The 20,795-nt window shown below is 41.7% G+C and overlaps 1 protein-coding gene and 1 long non-coding RNA gene across 4 annotated transcripts in view; one reads left to right on the top strand and one right to left on the bottom strand.

Annotated features, from left to right (window-relative positions):
- The first annotated feature begins 250 nt into the window (after nucleotides 1–250).
- Nucleotides 251–6,220, top strand: FST (follistatin). 3 transcript variants are annotated; one of them, XM_009449166.5, is made up of 6 exons: nucleotides 251–723; nucleotides 2,739–2,930; nucleotides 3,363–3,581; nucleotides 3,930–4,154; nucleotides 4,861–5,088; nucleotides 5,812–6,220. In XM_009449166.5, the coding sequence occupies exons 1-6, from the start codon at nucleotides 639–641 to the stop codon at nucleotides 5,892–5,894; spliced, it is 1,032 nt and encodes a 343-aa protein (XP_009447441.1). In that variant the 5' UTR covers nucleotides 251–638; the 3' UTR covers nucleotides 5,895–6,220. The 3 variants fall into 3 exon arrangements, with proteins under 3 accessions (XP_009447441.1, XP_003310757.1, XP_517768.3); XM_003310709.7 differs by having other exon boundaries at nucleotides 267–723; nucleotides 4,858–5,088; XM_517768.8 differs by having other exon boundaries at nucleotides 476–723; nucleotides 4,858–5,088; nucleotides 5,547–6,220.
- A 1,160-nt stretch (nucleotides 6,221–7,380) lies between these two features.
- Nucleotides 7,381–20,795, bottom strand: part of LOC129143973 (uncharacterized) — a 28,193-nt gene continuing 14,778 nt past the window's right edge. Inside the window, exons 2-3 of the long non-coding RNA XR_008547996.1 lie at nucleotides 10,315–10,451; nucleotides 7,381–7,629 (exon numbers count right to left, since the gene is read on the bottom strand). This is a non-coding gene — a long non-coding RNA (uncharacterized LOC129143973). The remainder of the gene's footprint in view (nucleotides 7,630–10,314; nucleotides 10,452–20,795) is intronic.

The following is a 20,795-nucleotide window of genomic DNA, read 5'->3' as shown; positions in this document are numbered from 1 at the left end:
CCCCCACCGCGCCCTCCCTCTCACACTCGCGCGCGCGCGCACACACACTCACACACACACACACACTCACACACACACCCGCCACCCCGGGCGCGCCGGCGCTGCCGGCGAGCGGCGGCGAGCAGGACTTGAAGTGGGTGTTCTTCCCCACTCCCCACCCCCGACGCGTAGCCCCCAACCCCCGCCCCGGTCGCCTTCCCCCTCCCTCTCGCTCCTACGCAAATAAGAACTCGACGATTCCCCTCCAGCCGTTTTGATTTCGGGCACCTCCGAAAGATAATTGGGAAGGGTTTCCAGAAGGTGGGAAATGTCACCTGATTCACACTGAACTTTTGAAAGCTCCCCACCCCCAAGGAGCCGCGCACACACTCGCTCGCGGCCGCCCTCCCACAGCCCCACACACTGGGAGACCGCCCACCGCAAACCGCGGAGACCCCCGTCTAGATTTAAAGCGCGGCTGCGCCCGGCTTCTGACGTCCATTGAATCGCGCGGGCGGCCGGCGGCGAGCGCGGGGCTGCGCCGGGATCGCTGCGCCCTCCGCCGCTGGCCTCTGCGACGCGCGCCGCTCGCCCGAGCCACCCGCCGCCGCGCCGGCTCCCCGCGCCGCTGCGCTCCTCGCCCCGCGCCTGCCCCCAGGATGGTCCGCGCTAGGCACCAGCCGGGTGGGCTTTGCCTCCTGCTGCTGCTGCTCTGCCAGTTCATGGAGGACCGCAGTGCCCAGGGTAAGCGAGTGGGGATGCGCTGGGGAGGCTTGGCTGAGGACAGGGGGGTCGACTTTTCTGTGGTCTCCACTTGGTCTGTTCTGAGCAACGCTGCTCTCGAAAGATGTTGAACCAACTTGGGGACTCCGGGATGGAGAGGAGTGGGAAAATTGTAGGCAATGACACTTTAGGACTGGGAACTGAGTTTGGAGCTCGGTTATCTTGAAAAAGGAAAGGGAGCGAGCTGGGGTCTTAGTAGTTAGGGTTAGATGCTCCAAGTTCTGGCCATGATAACTTTAGATGTGATCTCCTCTGTTTGGCTCTGAAGAAGGGAACAAGTATCAGTAGTAGCCTGGAGATTTCAGTCGACCCATTTGCAGTCTCATCTCTCTCCCTCCCACATCTTTTGGATACTTAAAAAAAAAAAAAAAAAAGGAAAGAAAGAAAAGAAAACCTGGGGGTTTGGGGGAGAGATACTGAATTTTATTTGGTGGCTGGGGGACGTGGTTCCAGAAACTTTGCCCAAACTTGGAAATGTGGGTGCTGAAGATTTTCAAGGGAAGTAGCTTTCTGCCTAGTGGATGCTTCTTCCAACCCCATCCCCCATTCTCGCAAAAAAAAAAAAAAAAAAAAAAAAAAAAAAAGCCAAATTATTACCCCAAAGTGCTTTGAGCACTTTACAGTTTTTTTCCCCTCTGCCTCATTCTTCTTTCTGACACTTAGCTTTCTGTAAAACAGTGAGCAGCCCATAACTGACTTAAATTCTGAAATGGGTTAAGAGCAAATTTCTGAAGCTTGCCTTTTAAAAATAGATTTGTTTATTTCAATTAGTCTTTGGGCAGAATGTTTAAAATAATAATAGCAGCTTGCGATCCAATGATTGTTAAAGTCATATTGGTGATTCATGAGAAGTCTTCTCGACCCAAATCCGAACATTAAAAAGGGGGAAGAGGGAGAAATCACTTGCAAATATTTCTTGCTAGGTATGAGATAGGTACTTATAACCGTGAAATGGTAGGAAGACTCCCCCCTCCCCCCACCTTAAGGCATTACTTTCCCTGCTTCAGCGTTAACATTTTAAGTATGTTGTAAACTGCCCTCCTGGGCACTGCCCCTCGCCGTCTGCATGGCACTGCGCTGGGTTGCCCGCCTTTAGGGGAGAGGCTCTGCCTGGTGCCCGGACGTGGGCGCGGAGGAAAGCAGCCCTCGGAGATTTCGAAAGATCGCGGTGGCCGCGGGCGTGCTCCGGTCTGGCGGATTGCAAAACGGGCCCGTCGGGCTGGCTGCGCCTGGAGGCCGCGCGGAGTAGCTCCGGGCTGGGCCGGGTCGCTTTCTTGCTTTCATTTTTCAGAAGTGCCTTTTGCTTGATCTGTTTCTCTCTCTCTCTCTTTCTTTCTTTTCTTTCTTCCTCTCTCTCTTTCTTTCTTCCTTTTTTCCTTTCTTTCTCTTTCTTTTCTTTCTTTCTCTTCTTTCTTTTCTTTCTTTCTCTTTCCTTCTCCCTCTCTCTCCCCTCCATCTCTCCTCTCTCCTCTCTCTCGTTCTCTTACTTTCTTAACCCCTGTCACAAATAATTCCTGTACCCGCCTACATGAAACCAGCATGTAAAAACATCCGTCGCACCCTGTTTTTGTCAGGTTCTTTAATCTGCTCTTCGAGTCTCTGCAGGTTATGAAATGGGACGAATAAAAGTAAACAGTCTAGTAAAAGTCAATGCAAGCTGCACGTGTTGTGTCTGGGTCACTGGTAACTGACATTGATATGGCTGGGGCGCCCTGTCTTCTCCCTCTCTCCCTCCCTCCCTCTCGCCCACCTCCCATCTCTGTGATCAGGGCTTCCCCCCCACTGCCTTCTTTTTCCACCCCTCCACCCCTTTCGATTTATTTCCTACTTTTCTCCCGCGTCTCTCTCACTTCCCCTCCTCCACGCTCACCCCCTCCCCATTCCCGCCGGGTCTCCTTCGCTAGCCACCTTGCTCTCCCTGCCCTGCCACCGCTCACTGCTCACTCACCCACCTCCCCACCCTTGTCTCTTCACAGCTGGGAACTGCTGGCTCCGTCAAGCGAAGAACGGCCGCTGCCAGGTCCTGTACAAGACCGAACTGAGCAAGGAGGAGTGCTGCAGCACCGGCCGTCTGAGCACCTCGTGGACCGAGGAGGACGTGAATGACAACACACTCTTCAAGTGGATGATTTTCAACGGGGGCGCCCCCAACTGCATCCCCTGTAAAGGTAGGACTCCTTCTTCCCGACTTGCAGGCCCTCAGTAGAGGGCGTCTTACCCTTAGCTTCCCCGCTACCTGACTGGGGTTTGGGAGTAGGAGAGCTTTGTTCCTGGGCTTCCCCTTCCTGTCCCTTGCCCTGGTAAGCCGTGCAGACTCTAATTCTGCCTGTTACAGGCTGTAGGGAATACACGCCAGACTTCTTAGCCAAGTGTGGTGGTGAAACCCACCAACCTGTGCTCCTTAATGAGAGAGATCTGGGTGTGGGGCACAGCCCAAGGTCCACACTCTTTCACCAACTCCCAATATTCCAGGAGAGAGTCTGGGGCCCCTCCAGCGCAAACTCAGGGCTGCATGATTGCGCAAGGCACCCGAAGCCCTCCTGGCTGACCTGCAGACTGCCTGGCTCTGGTTTTAATCCATGCCTGTTTCCAACTCACAGAAACGTGTGAGAACGTGGACTGTGGACCTGGGAAAAAATGCCGAATGAACAAGAAGAACAAACCCCGCTGCGTCTGCGCCCCGGATTGTTCCAACATCACCTGGAAGGGTCCAGTCTGCGGGCTGGATGGGAAAACCTACCGCAATGAATGTGCACTCCTAAAGGCAAGATGTAAAGAGCAGCCAGAACTGGAAGTCCAGTACCAAGGCAGATGTAAAAGTAGGTCCTACCCTGTTGAGCAAGACTGGATCTGTCCCCTCCTCCAGCTTTGTACCTAAAGTAGACCCTCTAGAAGACCCTTGGGGGATGGTGTAGTCCGCAGTAAGAGCCTGATAATAGTAATACTGAAACCAAATAAAGGAGTCCTTTTCTAACCTCTAGAGATTCATTAAGAACACTGAGGGGACCAACCTAGAGTCATAGATTCTCTCTTGAAAACTACAGGGCTCCCAAAGTGCCTTTTGAAAGCTGGATGCTTCAGTGTCATGATTTCCTTGGTAACTTCAAGTGCTCACCCCCTAAGGACTAGAAGGTACCTATTCATGTGTGTTTCCTTCTTTGTTCCAGAGACTTGTCGGGATGTTTTCTGTCCAGGCAGCTCCACATGTGTGGTGGACCAGACCAATAATGCCTACTGTGTGACCTGTAATCGGATTTGCCCAGAGCCCGCTTCCTCTGAGCAATATCTCTGTGGGAATGATGGAGTCACCTACTCCAGTGCCTGCCACCTGAGAAAGGCTACCTGCCTGCTGGGCAGATCTATTGGATTAGCCTACGAGGGAAAGTGTATCAGTAGGTATTCTGGATTGAGGAAGGAAAAAGAGAAAACAGGCTAGTTCTATTATTAAACTGTGGGGTTAACTAATAAGTAAAGCCCAAGGCGTCCCCAAACACCATAGGGAGAAATACGCTGCAATTTGGGGAAACTGTTGTGACCACAGTATTCCTCATGGAAACCATTGTCTTCTGGAGGCATTGACACATATATTCAAATGCCAGCAGGAAGCAAGGAACAGTATTCCGTCTTAGAAAACTTAGAACTTACTCAATTTTACACATTTTTTTAAGTGCCAGACTTGCTGGAAGCGAAAAATAATTACTTAGCAGTTCCAGAAATCTGTTGTCAGATTCTAGTAATTAATGGAATTCTTTCTTTTGTAAAAGATCCCACTTGTGGGAAATAATAAGATACATATTTAACTTGAGAATATTGTAAAATCCTGTTCTTAAAAAAATACCCTTTTAATGCACTAATGTAGTATGTAAGAAACTGCAGGGGTTTTGTGTGTGTGTATGTGTGTGTGCATTTGAGTTTCAGTTTTATTATCCAGCATTTTTGCATAATATCTCCATTACCCCCATTAGTAATAGGCTATTACTATTATGTTTATATAAAATAAATTATGTTTATATTTATTGATAGAGGACTAGAGAAAGGGAGAAAAGGGGGATATGGGGAAATCAGTTTACTCATCACAGATGTATTATATCCTAGAAGCAAAGTCCTGTGAAGATATCCAGTGCACTGGTGGGAAAAAATGTTTATGGGATTTCAAGGTTGGGAGAGGCCGGTGTTCCCTCTGTGATGAGCTGTGCCCTGACAGTAAGTCGGATGAGCCTGTCTGTGCCAGTGATAATGCCACTTATGCCAGCGAGTGTGCCATGAAGGAAGCTGCCTGCTCCTCAGGTGTGCTACTGGAAGTAAAGCACTCTGGATCTTGCAACTGTAAGTGCGATTTTTAACCTTGCTGCCATTTAAGGCTTTCCCAGGCAATCCCTAGGGAATGGACACTTACAAAGCACGCAGATCTCCCATAAATCCATTTCTGTTCAAATTAGGTAGCTGCTAAGTATCACCAGCAATTCAATAATCCACAGAAAATTCTCTGCGATGTTTCTTGGCTTTTAGGACTTATCTGGTGATCATCAATGGGGTTGCCTCTAAAAATCTATTTCCAGTTGTTTTCCCCTATTTCTTGTGCTTTGGTAGTGTGCTTTGCTGTTTGCTTTATTAACATTTGAGTCTAAACTAACTGCTTCAAAAGTTTTTTTTCTTTTTTCCAACGACAGCTTCATATTATCACACATGGGCTGCTGCTTTTTGCAGTTGCCTCTACTAACTCTGAATTAAGGACCCAAAGCAGTTATACCTAGAACACAAGAGCGCTTTTTATCTAATTTCAGGAATCTGCCCGTAAAACCTGAGCCATTGATTCTTCAGAACTTTCTGCAGTTTTTGACTTCATAGATTATGCTTTAAAAAAATTTTTTTTAACTTATTGCATAACAGCAGATGCCAAAAACAAAAAAAGCATCTCACTGCAAGTCACATAAAAATGCAACGCTGTAATATGGCTGTATCAGAGGGCTTTGAAAACATACACTGAGCTGCTTCTGCGCTGTTGTTGTCCGTATTTAAACAACAGCTCCCCTGTATTCCCCCATCTAGCCATTTCGGAAGACACCGAGGAAGAGGAGGAAGATGAAGACCAGGACTACAGCTTTCCTATATCTTCTATTCTAGAGTGGTAAACTCTCTACAAGTGTTCAGTGTTGACATAGCCTTTGTGCAAAAAAGAAAAAGAAAAAAGAAAAATATACTGTCCATACTGTAAATAAGTGTATGCTTATTTATTTGGGGGGAAAACTATACATTAAAGGACCTTTGTCCTAAAGCTCTCTCCCAGGCCACCTTGTTACTCATTGGACACGGAGAGGCATTCATTGTGAGGTCTACTGGATGAGGCCCATAGTTGAGACTTGTAGACATTTATTTATACTGTGTCATGTTTTATAATTTATACATAAAATGTCTGGTTGACTGTATACCTTGTTTTTGAAGAAATTTATTCGTGAAAGGAAGAGCAGTTGTTATTTATTGTGAGGTCTCTTGCTTGTAAAGTAAAAGCTTTTTTTCCTTGTAAACCATTTAAGTCCATTCCTTACTATTCACTCACTCATCTGTCTCCCTTCATTTCACTGTTAGACTCTTTTCCACTTTCAACAAACTTGCATGTCAGTTTCTGTCATGTTTATTTATTGGATTCTCTGCTGCCTGATCTGTACATACATGATCCCTCGGGTTTTGTTTACAAGGAACCTTGACTGACCAAAAGGCATTATAACTCTGACTCAAATACAAGGTACAGAAGATAAGCATCTTTGAGGAAACTCCTACTTCAGTTCTTTTGTTGTGATGAAGACATTTGTGAGAGAGGAGATGATTAGAATTCTAGTAATGTACTTTTAAGATGTTACAGATACAAAGAAATGATGTGGGTGTCAGGAGACTAAAGGATGTTGAAGGCTACACATTCAACCTTTTGTTAGGTGTTTCCTTTAAGCTACTCAGCTGTACCTTTTAAATTAGTTCTTTTTCAACCAATATATCACTAAAAGTTATATCAAAGCTTTATCAGTTCAAGTTTCTTGCTTTTCATAATACTTTTTTCTGATGCAATTTTATATTTTCAAACATGGCAAGTTAAAATATAAATTCATTTAAATATATAGTTTTGTACTTTTCTACCATGTAAATGTGCAATGTATATAAAAGTTATAATGTGTATTTGTAAATAAATGATGAGTGAAAAAATAAAAAAATTTTAAAAAGCCCATGGTTTCAATTCCTGATGATGCAAAGAAGTTATTTGGACTTTTGAGTAAAAATGTGTATGACACCTTTGCTGAGGAATGTAGCTATCTCTGAAATTACATGGCCAGGGCAGTACAGATCACTTCACTGGAGTTTGAAAGATAAAGGGATCTGAGGTCCAGCAACCCCACTGTAGGAGTGGCATATACCTGTCACTAACCACAGAAGGAACAGACTGTAGATGTGGGTTCTTTCCTGCAATATGCCAAGGCTAATATTTCCTCTTTAAAAACACCATCGTTTTAGCTGTCCTTGTTGCAAGCTCATCACCATAGCCAGGGACACGCTTCATCTTACTTTCCCATAAATCCAGTGCAGTTTCAGTCTTTTAAAAAACAACACACATCACAAGGAAAGGTGACAACAGATATAATATTTGACAAACACATTCTAGAAATCAGAATATCAGCTGCAGAAGTAGACATTATAGTGTTGGAATGCTAGGGACTTGATGAGGTGAGGATGGGGTGGAGGTGAATTTCCACAATGATGTCCACGGTTAGGGATCAAATAATGTCACTCATTGTAAGAGGAAATGTATCAATATTTCACAGTTTACACTAGACACTATTAGAGCTTCAGAATGGTGTTTAGGACATCAGTCAATGGTCCCTGTAATACATAGGAATACATAACTAGATCATAAACATAAGTTTCCAATTCATTGTGTGCTACATACTCAAAGCCTAAATATATTAAAAATATCAAAGAAGTACAAGATGCAAGCCTCAGATTGGCATTTGGGCCATCATTCACTAGTCCCTGTAATATAATGCATAGGAATATATAACTGGAGCATCAACACAAGTTTCTGATTCAATTCCAATTCCAATTATGTACTTACATATTCAAAGCCTAATTATATTTAAAATATCAGAAATTCAAGATGTAAAGAAGTATCAGGACTGTGGGAGGGAACTAGCAAAGTATAGTCAATATTACCAGCATCGCTAAACAATAATAAACATATCATTTCTTTCAAACACCATGACCCAAGTTCTTCTTAAAAGTTTATCCCTTTTGTGAAAAGCCTCTTTAATATGAATAGTTATTCAAAATTGTCGCCAGAGACTGTTGGCTCTCAACTGTGGCCACCTAATGAGAAATTTGGTGGAGGTAGAGGGACCTCTTCAGTAGACAGTTTATATAATGATTAGAGCCCTGTTGGATCTTGTTACCTTTCAGCCCTGTGTTCCCCAAAAGGAAAAGAGAGGTGCAGAAAACAAACAGGCTGCCATTAACTGCAAAAGACAAGGGTCGTAACTTCTCTGGTGTAGATTAGCTACTGGCTTGCCACTAGAGAGAGGCTCTCGGGAAAGGAAACGGGCAGATATGGTTTCACAGCCCTTCGTGGAGTTGATTTGTTGCTTGATCCTGGGATGCTACAGATGCTTTAAAGCTGCCACTGACGATCAGAGTAAAAACGTCAAATTTAACAGGCACCGATGTGTGTCTTGGCAATGGGAAGTGATAAAATCAACAGCTTGCCTTAGAAAACATCCAGATTATTTATTTAAAATTTTTATTCCAAATTTGTCAGCATCAATCATTCCTCTTAAACACTGGACGGTATCTCGTTTTCCTCCTTGGAGTTTTCCAGTTTCCAGTCACCTAGCATTACACTTATTAGTACCAAAAAAATAGAAATCTCTTTTAAAATTAAAAGTAGATTAATATCTTTAGACTATTGTTAGAATTTCAACTATGGCCCCAAAAAGTCTAATTCACATGCATATAGTGTAATTAATAGAATGGAATTACAAAATATAAATTAATAATAAAAGATCTGTCAGAAGCCTAATTTAAATTAAAATGTTTATATACTACATGGGATATGATTCCTCAAGTATAGCAAAAATAAAGTCTGGCTAATTAAAGTTATTCTCAAATGGGATAGCTAAATGCAGTACCTGACCTTTGATCAGATCTTCTTCCTAAGGAAAATAATGCTGTAAATAACAATATTGGGCTGGTTGATAAAATCAGAATACTGTCCAAAGATTAAAGTATTGCATCAATGTTAAATCTACTAAAATTTGATTACTGTGTTGTGGTTATGTGAGAGAATACTCTTTGACTCAGGAAATACACACTGAAGTATTTTGGAAAAGGGGCCACAATGTATAAAACTTACTCTTAAATGACTTAGAAAAAAATATATAGGTTTTATTATTTTTTTCACATGTATGCAAAGAGGGAGTATATGAATGATAAAGAAAATGGAATAAAATGTTAACAATAAGCGAACCTGAATAAAAGTTATAGGGTATTTTTAGCACTATCTTTATCTTTGCAACTTTCCTATGAGTTTGAAAATATTGTATATCCAAATAAAAAGTTAATGCTTTTTTTAAAAAGTCATTCTCAAGAAGGAGAGGTGCACAGCAAACTGCTTCTCCCCATTCTCTGGGAAAAGAATGAATTATCAGAGTCATTTAAAAAAATGATTTTGTATGATAAAAAGACTGGAAAACAATTCCAGTGACTTTAACAAGGCTACTGGGGGAATTCACATGTGCAATGAGAGAATTCCTAACACCTAAACCATACCCAAACTGAGAAACAGCCTTTTCTATGATCATCTTACAATTTAGAATGATTAGTACCTTCATTGTAACACTCCAAACACCCAACACCCTCATTCTCCCCACTGCTTGCTATGTATTATTTGACAAGCAATTTAATCCCTATGTACTTCAGTTTCCTCATCTACGTAATCACAACAAGAAAAGTCTCTCTCTCATTACAATGTTGTGAGGATTAAAAGAGATATAATGTGTAAAGTGCTTAGATTCATGCTTGGCACTTAAAAAACAGTCAGAAAATAAGTGTCCTCTAATATTATAATAACTATGATTAATTAAAGAAAAAAGGTGGTATAATAACTCATCAATCAAACCTTACCTTGAAAATGCAATGAATGAGAAATGGTAGAGGAATTTCTTCAGTAGACAGTTTGTATAATGATAAGTGAGCCCCAGTTCTCTGATGCTCCAAAGGCAGCCAGAATACCCATGCCACTGTTAGGGCTTCAGGGAAGCCCTGTTCCCCCAGTATCTCCTGGGCAGAATTCTCACATATAACATATATCAACATATAACATATATCAATCGAGACCAGAAGCCCAAGCGGAAGCCATTTTTAAAATGGAAGGTAAGCGTACTTTTAAAGTATTTTATCCATGTTAATATTTAATAAAACTTCATGAAGTTCTAGGTGGTATGGCAAAAGTGTACCTTTCAAAATAAAACGTTTAGATATATTATTTCCCATGAAATTTAGAAAAAATTCACTCACCATCTGAAATTTTCAAAGCCACAAAATGTGTCTTTTGTCCTTTCATTCACATTCTCAGCACAATTCCTGGCAGTACAATAAATTAACTCAGTCTTCTTTAATTTTGATACAATTTCCTGTAGGATGACTATAGACTCCTGCAGATGATAACAGGATAAACTATTCCCAAACTGTCTCAAAAATCCGAGTATAAATTGTGCAGTTGCCAGATATGAAACAATGCATATATTATACAATTAATAAACTTGTTTATTAGAGTTTTCAAAACCTGTGTCCTAAGAGTAACATGTTTCCCTTCTTCCCATTCCATTTTCCATTCAGAGCAGCCACACAATTCTTCTTCAGCCAAAAGCTGTTGTGTAAATAGACACCAGGCATGCCTGCCCTACGTAGTCAGTGGACCTGCCCAGACATGTCCAAATCCCAGCTTCTATTTTGCTGGAATCCCCCCATGAATACTGGATGGTTCCTGGGGTTTGCCATCCTTAGACCTCAGATATCTTGGCTGGTATCACCAAGATTCCTGTGGCAGAGTCCTTCAGACACATACTCCTTGGATTAGACCAAATGTAGTCCTGGCAGTGCTGTGTCATTTTTCTATTTTAAGAAAATGGCCAGGGAACCAACTGGCAATGTTGGGAGCCAGATACACTCCCACCAAATAAATATCTGTTGTACTCATTCCCCAAGGACTCAAGTCTCTGTCTAAAGAGCAAGTATACACTTTTCTTAAGAATATTGGGCCCTAAGAAGTTGTTAGAGGCAAAAGTCACAATCCTGGTGAGAAAGAGGGGGCTCTACATTGATTCCAGTTTGGAAAGAAAAGATCTTGATAAATTTCTTTTTCAGCACCAAAAAAAAAAAAAAAAAAACCAATGGGATGATAATGGTCATAGTACAACTCATAAGCAATGATAACAACAAAAGACCAAGATGAAGGCCAGTCTCTATAGTTTCTGGAGATTGCTGTGGGCTTATGGCTCAAATGACAGCGGGTTGCAGAGGTGTTAGATTATTTAAAAGGCAGCAACACCTGGGACTTCTAAGATAGAGTCAGTGCCCCAGGAGAAGTCATCAAATCGGACTTAAAGCACTTTGTTCATTGGGCATGTGGAACCAGAGCCTAGTCAATACAATTCCCAAATAGAAACAGTGCTGCTGAAGGTGTAGTGCCTAGACCAAGAACACCAGAAAGATCTGGGAGCTTGTTAGAAACACAAGTTCTTGAGCACTATCCCAGAACCACTGAATCTAATTTACTAGGGTAGGGTCTGGGAATCTATGTTTTAACAAGCTCTCCAAATGATTCTAATGTGTGTTAAGGTTTGAGGACCACTACTCTAGAATCATTTCAAGCTCCAAGTGAGCCCCAGTTCCCTGATGTTCCAAAGGCAGCCAGAATACCCATGCCTCTGGTAGGGCTTTAGGGAAGCCCTGTTCCCCCAGCGTCTCCTCGGCAGAATTCTCACATATAACTTGGTCCTGTGCTACAGGGATGTACCTGGTGGTGGCAAAGGCATTTGGCCATAAAAATCACAAGGCGTATGTTTCCTGATAGAATATTGTCATCGTCTACCATCTTCCCAGTGAGACATAGCTGAGTTGACTAAGAGGTGTAGACGCACCTTCACCATCGCTTCCAGCCATATTAATTAGGTGGTATGTTTTTCAAGAAGAGACTAGAATTTTGAATGAAGGGTAGTAACATTCCAACTCTGGTTTTTCACTAATTGGCGTTTGGTCCACTTCCCTTCTCTGGAACTTACCTACAATTTCTTGGAGTTCTGCATCATCCCTTAGGATACTACTTCAGCCTCATCCATGGGTCAGGAAACCAAAACTGCTATTTGCCTTACTACCTCTTCTAAGGACTGGGAGATCTAAGTAACCTGCTGCACTAGAAACATAGGCTCCAGGCAATGGTAAGTGAAACCTTCCAAGGGATGCATGCAGAATAACAATGCCCCAAGGTCCATTGCCTGAACTAAGAGGTGAAAGGGCCTCTCTCTCCATTTTCTTGCTATTCCACCCTTCCTGGTCTTGTATCATTTTCCACCTCAATCACCTCAACCATCCTCTTCACCAGAACCTTGGGTCTGTGAATACCTACCCATTTTCCCACACCCTCTGGCTGAAATCCTAACTACTAATGAGTGAAATCCACCTTCTTCACACCTATCCTATGCTGCAGAGCAACAGTGAAATCCTTCAGTGCCACTACACAAGTATGGGATCTGGTCTCAACTGGGTTATTTAGCCTCCTGAGCAGTATTTTATAAATACATATTTATATATTATATATATAATATATGTATATAATTACCCCCTAGAGTAGTTTTATTCATATACAATTATATATATAATATATGTATATAATTTTATATATATATATCTTCATCCCATCTCCCTCACTGGTATCTTTAAACTTTCTCCACTCTCTTCAAGCAGGCTTTTCACTCCCACTCCACTCACTATCAATGAACCTTAGCTTTTCTAACGAACTAGAAAAGAATTACCTCAGCTTCCTCCACTGTCATCATTGGCTGTAAGTTTGCCCAATGCCATACCTTTTCTAAGTTCCTTCATTCTAATCTCAGAGAATCTTCCATTTCGTACTTTGTTTTCCACCACACCTTCTTGCTTCTCCTCCAGAAACTCACTCTATTAACAGACTTCACCTCCATCATTTTTAAGTTCCCCCCTTGAGTAGTTTTATTCATCTGAGCTTATAAATATACTTCACAGAATTTTAAAAATAAGATTATAGAAAATTGAAACAATATAATTATTAAAGTTTGCTTAACTAAAACATAGACATGTATATATACATATATAATACATACATACATAGTATATATATTATAAACATGTTTATTATATATATACTTGTTATATATAAACATGTTACATATATAAAACATGTTTATAATATATATATACTTCAGCCTTGGCTAGACCTTCAAAAAAAAAGCTTCTTTTGTCCAGGTATGGTGACTCACACCTGTAATCTCAGAATTTTGGGAGGCAGAGGCAGGAGGATCTCTTGAGCCCAGGAGTCTGAGACCAGATCGGGCAATGTGGCAAAACCAAATGTCTATGAAAAATACAAAAATTAGCTGGGCATGGTGATGCACACCTGTAGTCCCAGCTACTTGGGAGGCTGAGGTTGGAGGGTTACTTGAGCCCATGTGACGGCTAATATTAGGTGTCAACTTGATTGGATTGAAGGACACCTAGATAGCTGGTAAAGTATTGTTTCTGGGTGTGTCTGTGAGGGTGTTGCCAAAGGAGATTAACATTTGAGTCACTAGCCTGGGAGAGGGAGACCCACCCTCGATGTGGGTGAACACCATCCAATCAGCTGCCAAGGCAGCCAGAACGAGGTGGGCAGGGTGGGATAAGCTGGCTCTCTGAGTCTTCTGGCTTTCATCTTTCCCCCATGCTGGATGATTCCTGCCCTTGGACATCAGACTCAAGGTTCTTCGGCCTTTGGGCTGTTGGACTTACACCAGTGATTTGCCAGAGGATCTCGGACTTTGGCCACAGACTGAAGGCTGCACTGTCGGCTTCCTTACTTTTGAGGTTTTAGGACTCGGACTGAGCCAGTACTGGATTCCTAGCTCCTCAGCTTGTAGATGGCCTATTGTGGGACTTCACCTTGTGATTGTGTGAGTTGATTCCTCTTAATAAACTTTCTTTCAAGTATACATGTATCCTATTAGTTCTGTCTGTATGGGGAACCCTGAGTAATACAGACTAGGAAATCAAGGCTTCAGTGAGCCATGATCGCACCACTGCACTCCAGCCTGGGTGACAGAATGAACTCTGTATCACCAAAAAAAAAAAAAAAGCTTCTTTTATCTTCTTCTAGACACGACCCTCGGAGTAGTCTCCACTCTCTGTCTTCACTGCGTCAACTCTCTCTCATTCCTCAAACCACTGCAATTTGGTTTTTTCTCCTACTATTCTTCTGAAGAGACTTGACAAAGGTTACCAACGAATTCCAAGCGACCCTATATAATGGACACAAGGACACTATACTATCTTTATCTAATAAGACCACCCTTTGAATTGTACAGTGTTAACCAGGCTTCCCTCTTGTCAATTTCCCTGACTTTTGTATTCCCACTCCCTCATATCTCTCCATTTCTTACGGGTCTTCCTGATGACCTCATCTTCTCTCCAGTGAAGCAGGGATCAAAAACTGGCAACCCATGGGCTATACCTGACTTATATTTTATTAGGTCACTCAAATCTCTAAAATAATTTTGAATTAGTTGGTAATATTTAAAACTCAGGAAATTTCACCCAAAAAGTTAGACTTCTACTTTCTCTTGAAAAAATCTGAAGCCTGGGCATCACTGACTCTGAGACACGACACAGGCACAATCCCCAGGAGCAGGGAAACAGCAGCTCTCTCCTTTAGATGGGGTAAGTGTCCCCCAAGTCCACTGCACCGATCATTCTCCCTTTGTCCTTTGCCTGGTTTGCTTCACTTATCCACATTTCTTGACTCCCAAGTAAGCTAAGAATTCCATTCTCCAAAAAAATAATAAAAAGAAATGAACAAAGCCTCCAAGAAATATGGGACTAAGTGAAAAGACCAAATGTACATCTGATTGGTGTACCTGAAAGTGACGGGGAGAATGGAACCAAGTTGGGAAACACTCTGCAGGATATTATCCAGGAGAACTTCCCCAACCTAGCAAGGCAGGCCAACATCCAAATTCAGGAAATACAGAGAACGCCACAAAGATACTCGTCGAGAAGAGCAACTCCAAGACAAATAATTGTCAGATTCACCAAAGTTGAAATGAAGGAAAAAATATCAAGGGCAGCCAGAGAGAAAGGTCGGGTTATCCACAAAGGGAAGCCCATCAGACTAACAGCTGATCTCTTGGCAGAAATGCTACAAGCCAGGAGAGAGTGGGGGCCAATATTCAACATTCTTAAAGAAAAGAATTTTCAACCCAGAATTTCATATCCAGCCAAACTAAGCTTCATAAGTGAAGGAGAAATAAAATCCTTTACAGACAAGCAAATGCTGACAGATTTTATCACCACCAGGCCTGCCCTAAAAGAGCTCCTGAAGGAAGCACTAAACATGGAAAGGAACAACTGGTACCAGACACTGCAAACACATGCCAAATTGTAAAGACCGTTGAGGCTAGGAAGAAACTGCATCAACTAACGAGCAAAATAAGCAGCTAACATCATAATGACACGATCAAATTCACACATAACAATATTAACCTTAAATGTAAATGGGCTAAATGCTCCAATTAAAAGACACAGACTAGCAAATTGGATAAAGAGTCAAGACCCATCAGTGTGCTGTATTCAGGAAACTCATCTCACATGCAGAGACACACATAGGCTCAAAATAAAAGGATGGAGGAAGATCTACCAAGCAAATGGAAAACAAAAAAAGGCAGGGGTTGCAATCCTAGTCTCTGATAAAACAGACTTTAAACCAACAAAGATCAAAAGAGACAAGGCCATTACATAAGGGTAAAGGGATCAATTCAACAAGAAGAGCTAACTATCCTAAATATATATGCACCCAATACAGGAGAACCCAGATTCATAAAGCAAGTCCTTAAAGACCTACAAAGAGACTTAGACTCCCACACAATAATAATGGGAGACTTTAACACCCCACTGTCAACATTAGACAGATCAACGAGACAGAAACTTAATGAGGATATCCAGGAATTGAACTCAGCTCTGCACCAAGTGGACCTAATAGATATCTACAGAACTCTCCACCCCAAATCAACAGAATATACATTCTTCTCAGCAACACAACACACTTATTCCAAAATTGACCACATAGTTGGAAGTAAAGCACTCCTCAGCAAATGTAAAAGAACAGAAATTGTAACAAACTGTCTCTCAGACCACAGTGCAATCAAACTAGAGCTCAGGATTAAGAAACTCACTCAAAACCGCTCAACTATATGGAAACTGAACAACCTGCTCCTGAATGACTACTGTGTACATAACGAAATGAAGGCAGAAATAAAGATGTTCTTTGAAACCAATGAGAACAAAGACACAACATACCAGAATCTCCGTGACACATTTAAATCATTGTGTAGAGGGAAATTTATAGTACTAAATGCCCACAAGAGAAAGCAGGAAAGATCTAAAATTGACACCCTAACATCACAATTAAAAGAAGTAGAGAAGCAAGAGCAAACACATTCAAAAGCTAGCAGAAGGCAAGAAATAAATAAGATCAGAGCAGAACTGAAGGAGATAGAGACACAAAAAACCCTTCAAAAAATCAATGAATCCAGGAGCTGGTTTTTTGAGAAGATCAACAAAATTGAAAGACTGCTAGCAAGACCAATAAAGAACAAAAGAGAGAAGAATCAAACAGACACAATAAAAAATGATAAAGGGGATATCACCACCAATCCCACAGAAATACAAACTACCATCAGAAAATACTATAAACATGTCTACGCAAATAAATTTGAAAATCTAGAAGAAATGGATAAATTCCTGGACACATACACCCTCGCAAGACTAAACCAGGAAGAAGTAGAATCTCTGAATAGACCAATAACAGGCTCTGAAATTGAGGCAATAATTAATAGCTTACCAACCAAAAAAAGTCTACGACCAGATGGATTCACAGCCGAATTCTGCCAGAGGTACAAGGAGGAGCTGATACCATTCCTTCTGAAACTATTCCAATCAACAGAAAAAGAGGGAATCCTCCCTAACTCATTTTATGAGGCCAGCATCATCTTGATACCAAAGCCTGGCAGAGACACAACAAAAAAAAGAGAATTTTACACCAATATCCCTGATGAACATCGATGCAAAAATCCTCAATAAAATACTGGCAAACCGAATCCAGCAGCACATCAAAAAGCTTATCCACCATGATCAAGAGGGCTTCATCCCTGTGATGCAAGGCTGGTTCAACATACACAAATCAATAAACGTAATCCAGCATATACACAGAACCAACAACAAAAACCACATGATTATCTCAAAAGATGCAGAAAAGGCCTTTGACAAAATTCAACAACACTTCATGCTAAAAACTCTCAAAAAATTAAGTATTGATGGGACATATCTCAAAATAATAAGAGCTATCTATGACAAACCCACAGCCAATATCATACTGAGTGGGCAAAAACTGGAAGCATTCCCTTTGAAAACTGGCACAAGACAGGGATGTCCTCTCTTACCACTCCTATTCAACATAGTGTTGGAAGTTCCGGCTAGGGCAATCAGGCAGGAGAAGGAAATAAAGGGTATTCAATTAGGAAAAGAGGAAGTCAAATTGTCCCTGTTTGCAGATGACATGATTGTATATCTAGAAAACCCCAGTCATCTCAGCCCAAAATCTCCTTAAGCTGATAAGCAAATTCAGCCAAGTCTCAGGATATAAAATCAATGTGCAAAAATCACAAGCATTCTTATACACCAATAACAGACAAACAGAGAGCCAAATCATGAGTGAACTCCCATTCACAATTGCTTCAAAGAGAATAAAATACCTAGGAATCCAATTTACAAGGGACGTGAAGGACCTCTTCAAGGAGAACTACAAACCACTGCTCAATGAAATAAAAGAGGATACAAACAAATGGAAGAACATTCCATGCTCATGGGTAGGAAGAATCAATATTGTGAAAATGGCCATACCACCCAAGGTAATTTATAGATTCAATGCCATCCCCATCAAGCTACCAATGACTTTCTTCAAAGAATTGGAAAAAACTACTTTAAAGTTAATATGGAACCAAAAAAGAGCCTGCATAGCCAAGTCAATCCTAAGCAAAAAGAACAAAGCTGAAGGCATCACGCTACCTGACTTCAAACTATACTACAAGGCTACAGTAACCAAAATAGCATGGTACTGGCACCAAAACAGAGATATAGACCAATGGAATGGAACAGAGGCCCCAGAAATAATGCCTCATATCTACAACTATCTGATCTTTGACAAACCTGACAAAAATAAGAAATGGGGAAAGAATTCCCTATTTAATAAATCGTGCCAGGAAAATTGGCTAGCCATATGTAGAAAGCTGAAACTGGATCCCTTCCTTACACCTTATACAAAAATTAATACAAGATGGATTAAAGACTTAAATGTTAGACCTAAAACCATAAAAACCCTAGAAGAAAACCTAGGCAATACCATTCAGGACATAGGCATGGGCAAGGACTTCACAGCTAAAACACCAAAAGCAATGGCAACAAAAGCCAAAATTGACAAATGGGATCTAATTAAACTAAAGAGCTTCTGCACAGCAAAAGAAACTACCATGAGAGTGAACAGGCAACCTACAGAATGGGAGAAAATTTTTGCAATCTAGTCATCTGACAAAGGGCTAATATCCAGAATCTACAATGAACTCAAACAAATTTACAAGAAAAAAACAAACAACCCCATCAGCAAGTGGGCGAAGAATATGAACAGACACTTCTCAAAAGAAGACATTTATGCAGCCAAAAGACACATGAAAAAATGCTCATCATCACTGGCCATCAGAGAAATGCAAATCAAAACCACAATGAGATACCATCTCACACCAGTTAGAATGGCCATCATTAAAAAGTCAGGAAACAACAGGTGCTGGAGAGGATGTGGAGAAATAGGAACACTTTTACACTGTTGGTGGAACTGTAAACTAGTTCAACCATTGTGGAAATCAGTGTGGCGATTCCTCAGGGATCTAGAACTAGAAATACCATTTGACCCAGCCATCCCATTACTGGGTATATACCCAAAGGATTATAAATCATGCTGTTATAAAGACACATGCACACATATGTTTACTGCAGCACTATTCACAATAGTAAAGACTTGGAACCAACTCCAATGTCCACAGTGATAGACTGGATTAAGAAAATGTGGCACATATACACCATGGAATACTATGCAGCCATAAAAAAGGATGAGTTCATGTCCTTTGTAGGGACATGGATGAAGCTGGAAACCATCATTCTCAGCAAACTATCACAAGGACAAAAAACCAAACACCGCATGTTCTCACTCATAGGTGGGAATTGAACAATGAGAACACATGGACACAGGAAGGGGAACATCACACACTGGGGCCTGTTGTGGGGTGAGGGGAGGGGGAGAGATAGCATTAGGAGATATACCTAATGTAAATGACGAGTTAATGGGTGCAGCACACCAACATGGCACATGTATACATATGTAACAAACCTGCACATTGTGCACATGTACCCTAAAACTTAAAGAATAAAAAAAAAATAGAATTCCATTCTCCACTCCTTCACTTTTCAATCTATAGAACCTTCTGTGTATGTCTCAGTATACAAATATAATCAAGTGTTTAAATGAAATCCATATGCTAGCCACTGCAGATCTCTATGACCAATCCTGGTATTTTATTGATCACACTTCTTCTTTTTTCTTTTTTTTTTTTTTTTTTTTGAGACAGAGTCTTGCTCTGTCACCCTGGCTGGAGTGCAGTGGTGCAGTCTCGGCTGACTGCAACCTCCACCTCCCAGGTTCACTCTATTTTCCTGCCTCAGCCTCCCGAGTAGCTGGGACTGCAGGCGCCCAACACCAAGTCCAGCTAATTTTATGTATTTTTAGTAGAGATGGGGTTTCACCATGTTAGCCAGGATGGTCTCTATCTCCTTACTTTGTGATCCGCCCGCCTTGGCCTCCCAAAGTGCTGGGATTACAGGAGTGAGCCACCGCGCCCGGCCTGATCACACTTCTTCTATGATCAGGAAACTGCACCTCTGCAACAGACCCACAGAACCTACTGCCTCTGCTGAATGAATGCCCTTTACCTTGCTTGTTTCCCCACAAAGATTCCTTCCAAATCAAAATTTAATGGGAGTACGTCTGACTGATGCAGCTAAGTTCCTACAAGGGAAGCTGGGAAATGTAAGATTACCTAAATTCTAAATTGGGAGGTGGGATTCAGCATAGAGAAGTAAAACATTGTAGGAAGGGTGTCCCAAAGATCTTGGCAGCCACAGTGATAGGTAGACACTACTAGATGAACCAAATAAAAGATTAGTATTGCTGAGCATGGTGGTTCACACCTGTAATCTCAGCACTTTGGGAGGCTGTGGCAGGAGCATTGCTTGAGGCCAGGAGTTCAAGACCAGCCTGGGCAACATAGCAAGACCTTGTCTCTACAAAAAAAAAAAATATATATATATATATACACACACACACACACATATGCAAGGCATGATGGTGCACACCTGTAGTCCCAGCTACTCAGGAGGATAAGGTGAGATGATCCCTTGAGCCCAGAAGCTGGAGGCAGCAGTGAGGTATGCTTGCCCTACTACTCTCCAGCCTGGGTGACAGACCAAGACCCTAGCTCAAAAAACAAACCAACCAACAAACAAAAACAAAATAGGGATTAAGTGGTTAAAGATAAGACTGCAAGTGGCTACAGCCAAAGAGAAAGAACAAAATTCATCAATAGGTTCAAGGGTATTTTCTCAGGAGC

This window comes from Pan troglodytes, chromosome 4, assembly GCF_028858775.2.
Source record: "Pan troglodytes isolate AG18354 chromosome 4, NHGRI_mPanTro3-v2.0_pri, whole genome shotgun sequence".
Classification (NCBI taxonomy): domain Eukaryota; kingdom Metazoa; phylum Chordata; class Mammalia; order Primates; family Hominidae; genus Pan; species Pan troglodytes.
Note: the sequence above shows the minus strand (reverse complement) of the source record. Positions and strands in the feature narration are given on the sequence as shown.

What these genes read in the sequence shown, in the direction of transcription:
- FST (XM_003310709.7), top strand. Translation starts at nt 639, where the DNA reads ATGGTCCGCGCTAGGCACCAGCCGGGTGGGCTTTGCCTCCTGCTGCTG. An exon ending in GGAGGACCGCAGTGCCCAGG is followed by an intron (nt 724 to 2,738) that starts GTAAGCGAGTGG and finishes GTCTCTTCACAG; the next exon opens with CTGGGAACTGCTGGCTCCGT. An exon ending in CAACTGCATCCCCTGTAAAG is followed by an intron (nt 2,931 to 3,362) that starts GTAGGACTCCTT and finishes TCCAACTCACAG; the next exon opens with AAACGTGTGAGAACGTGGAC.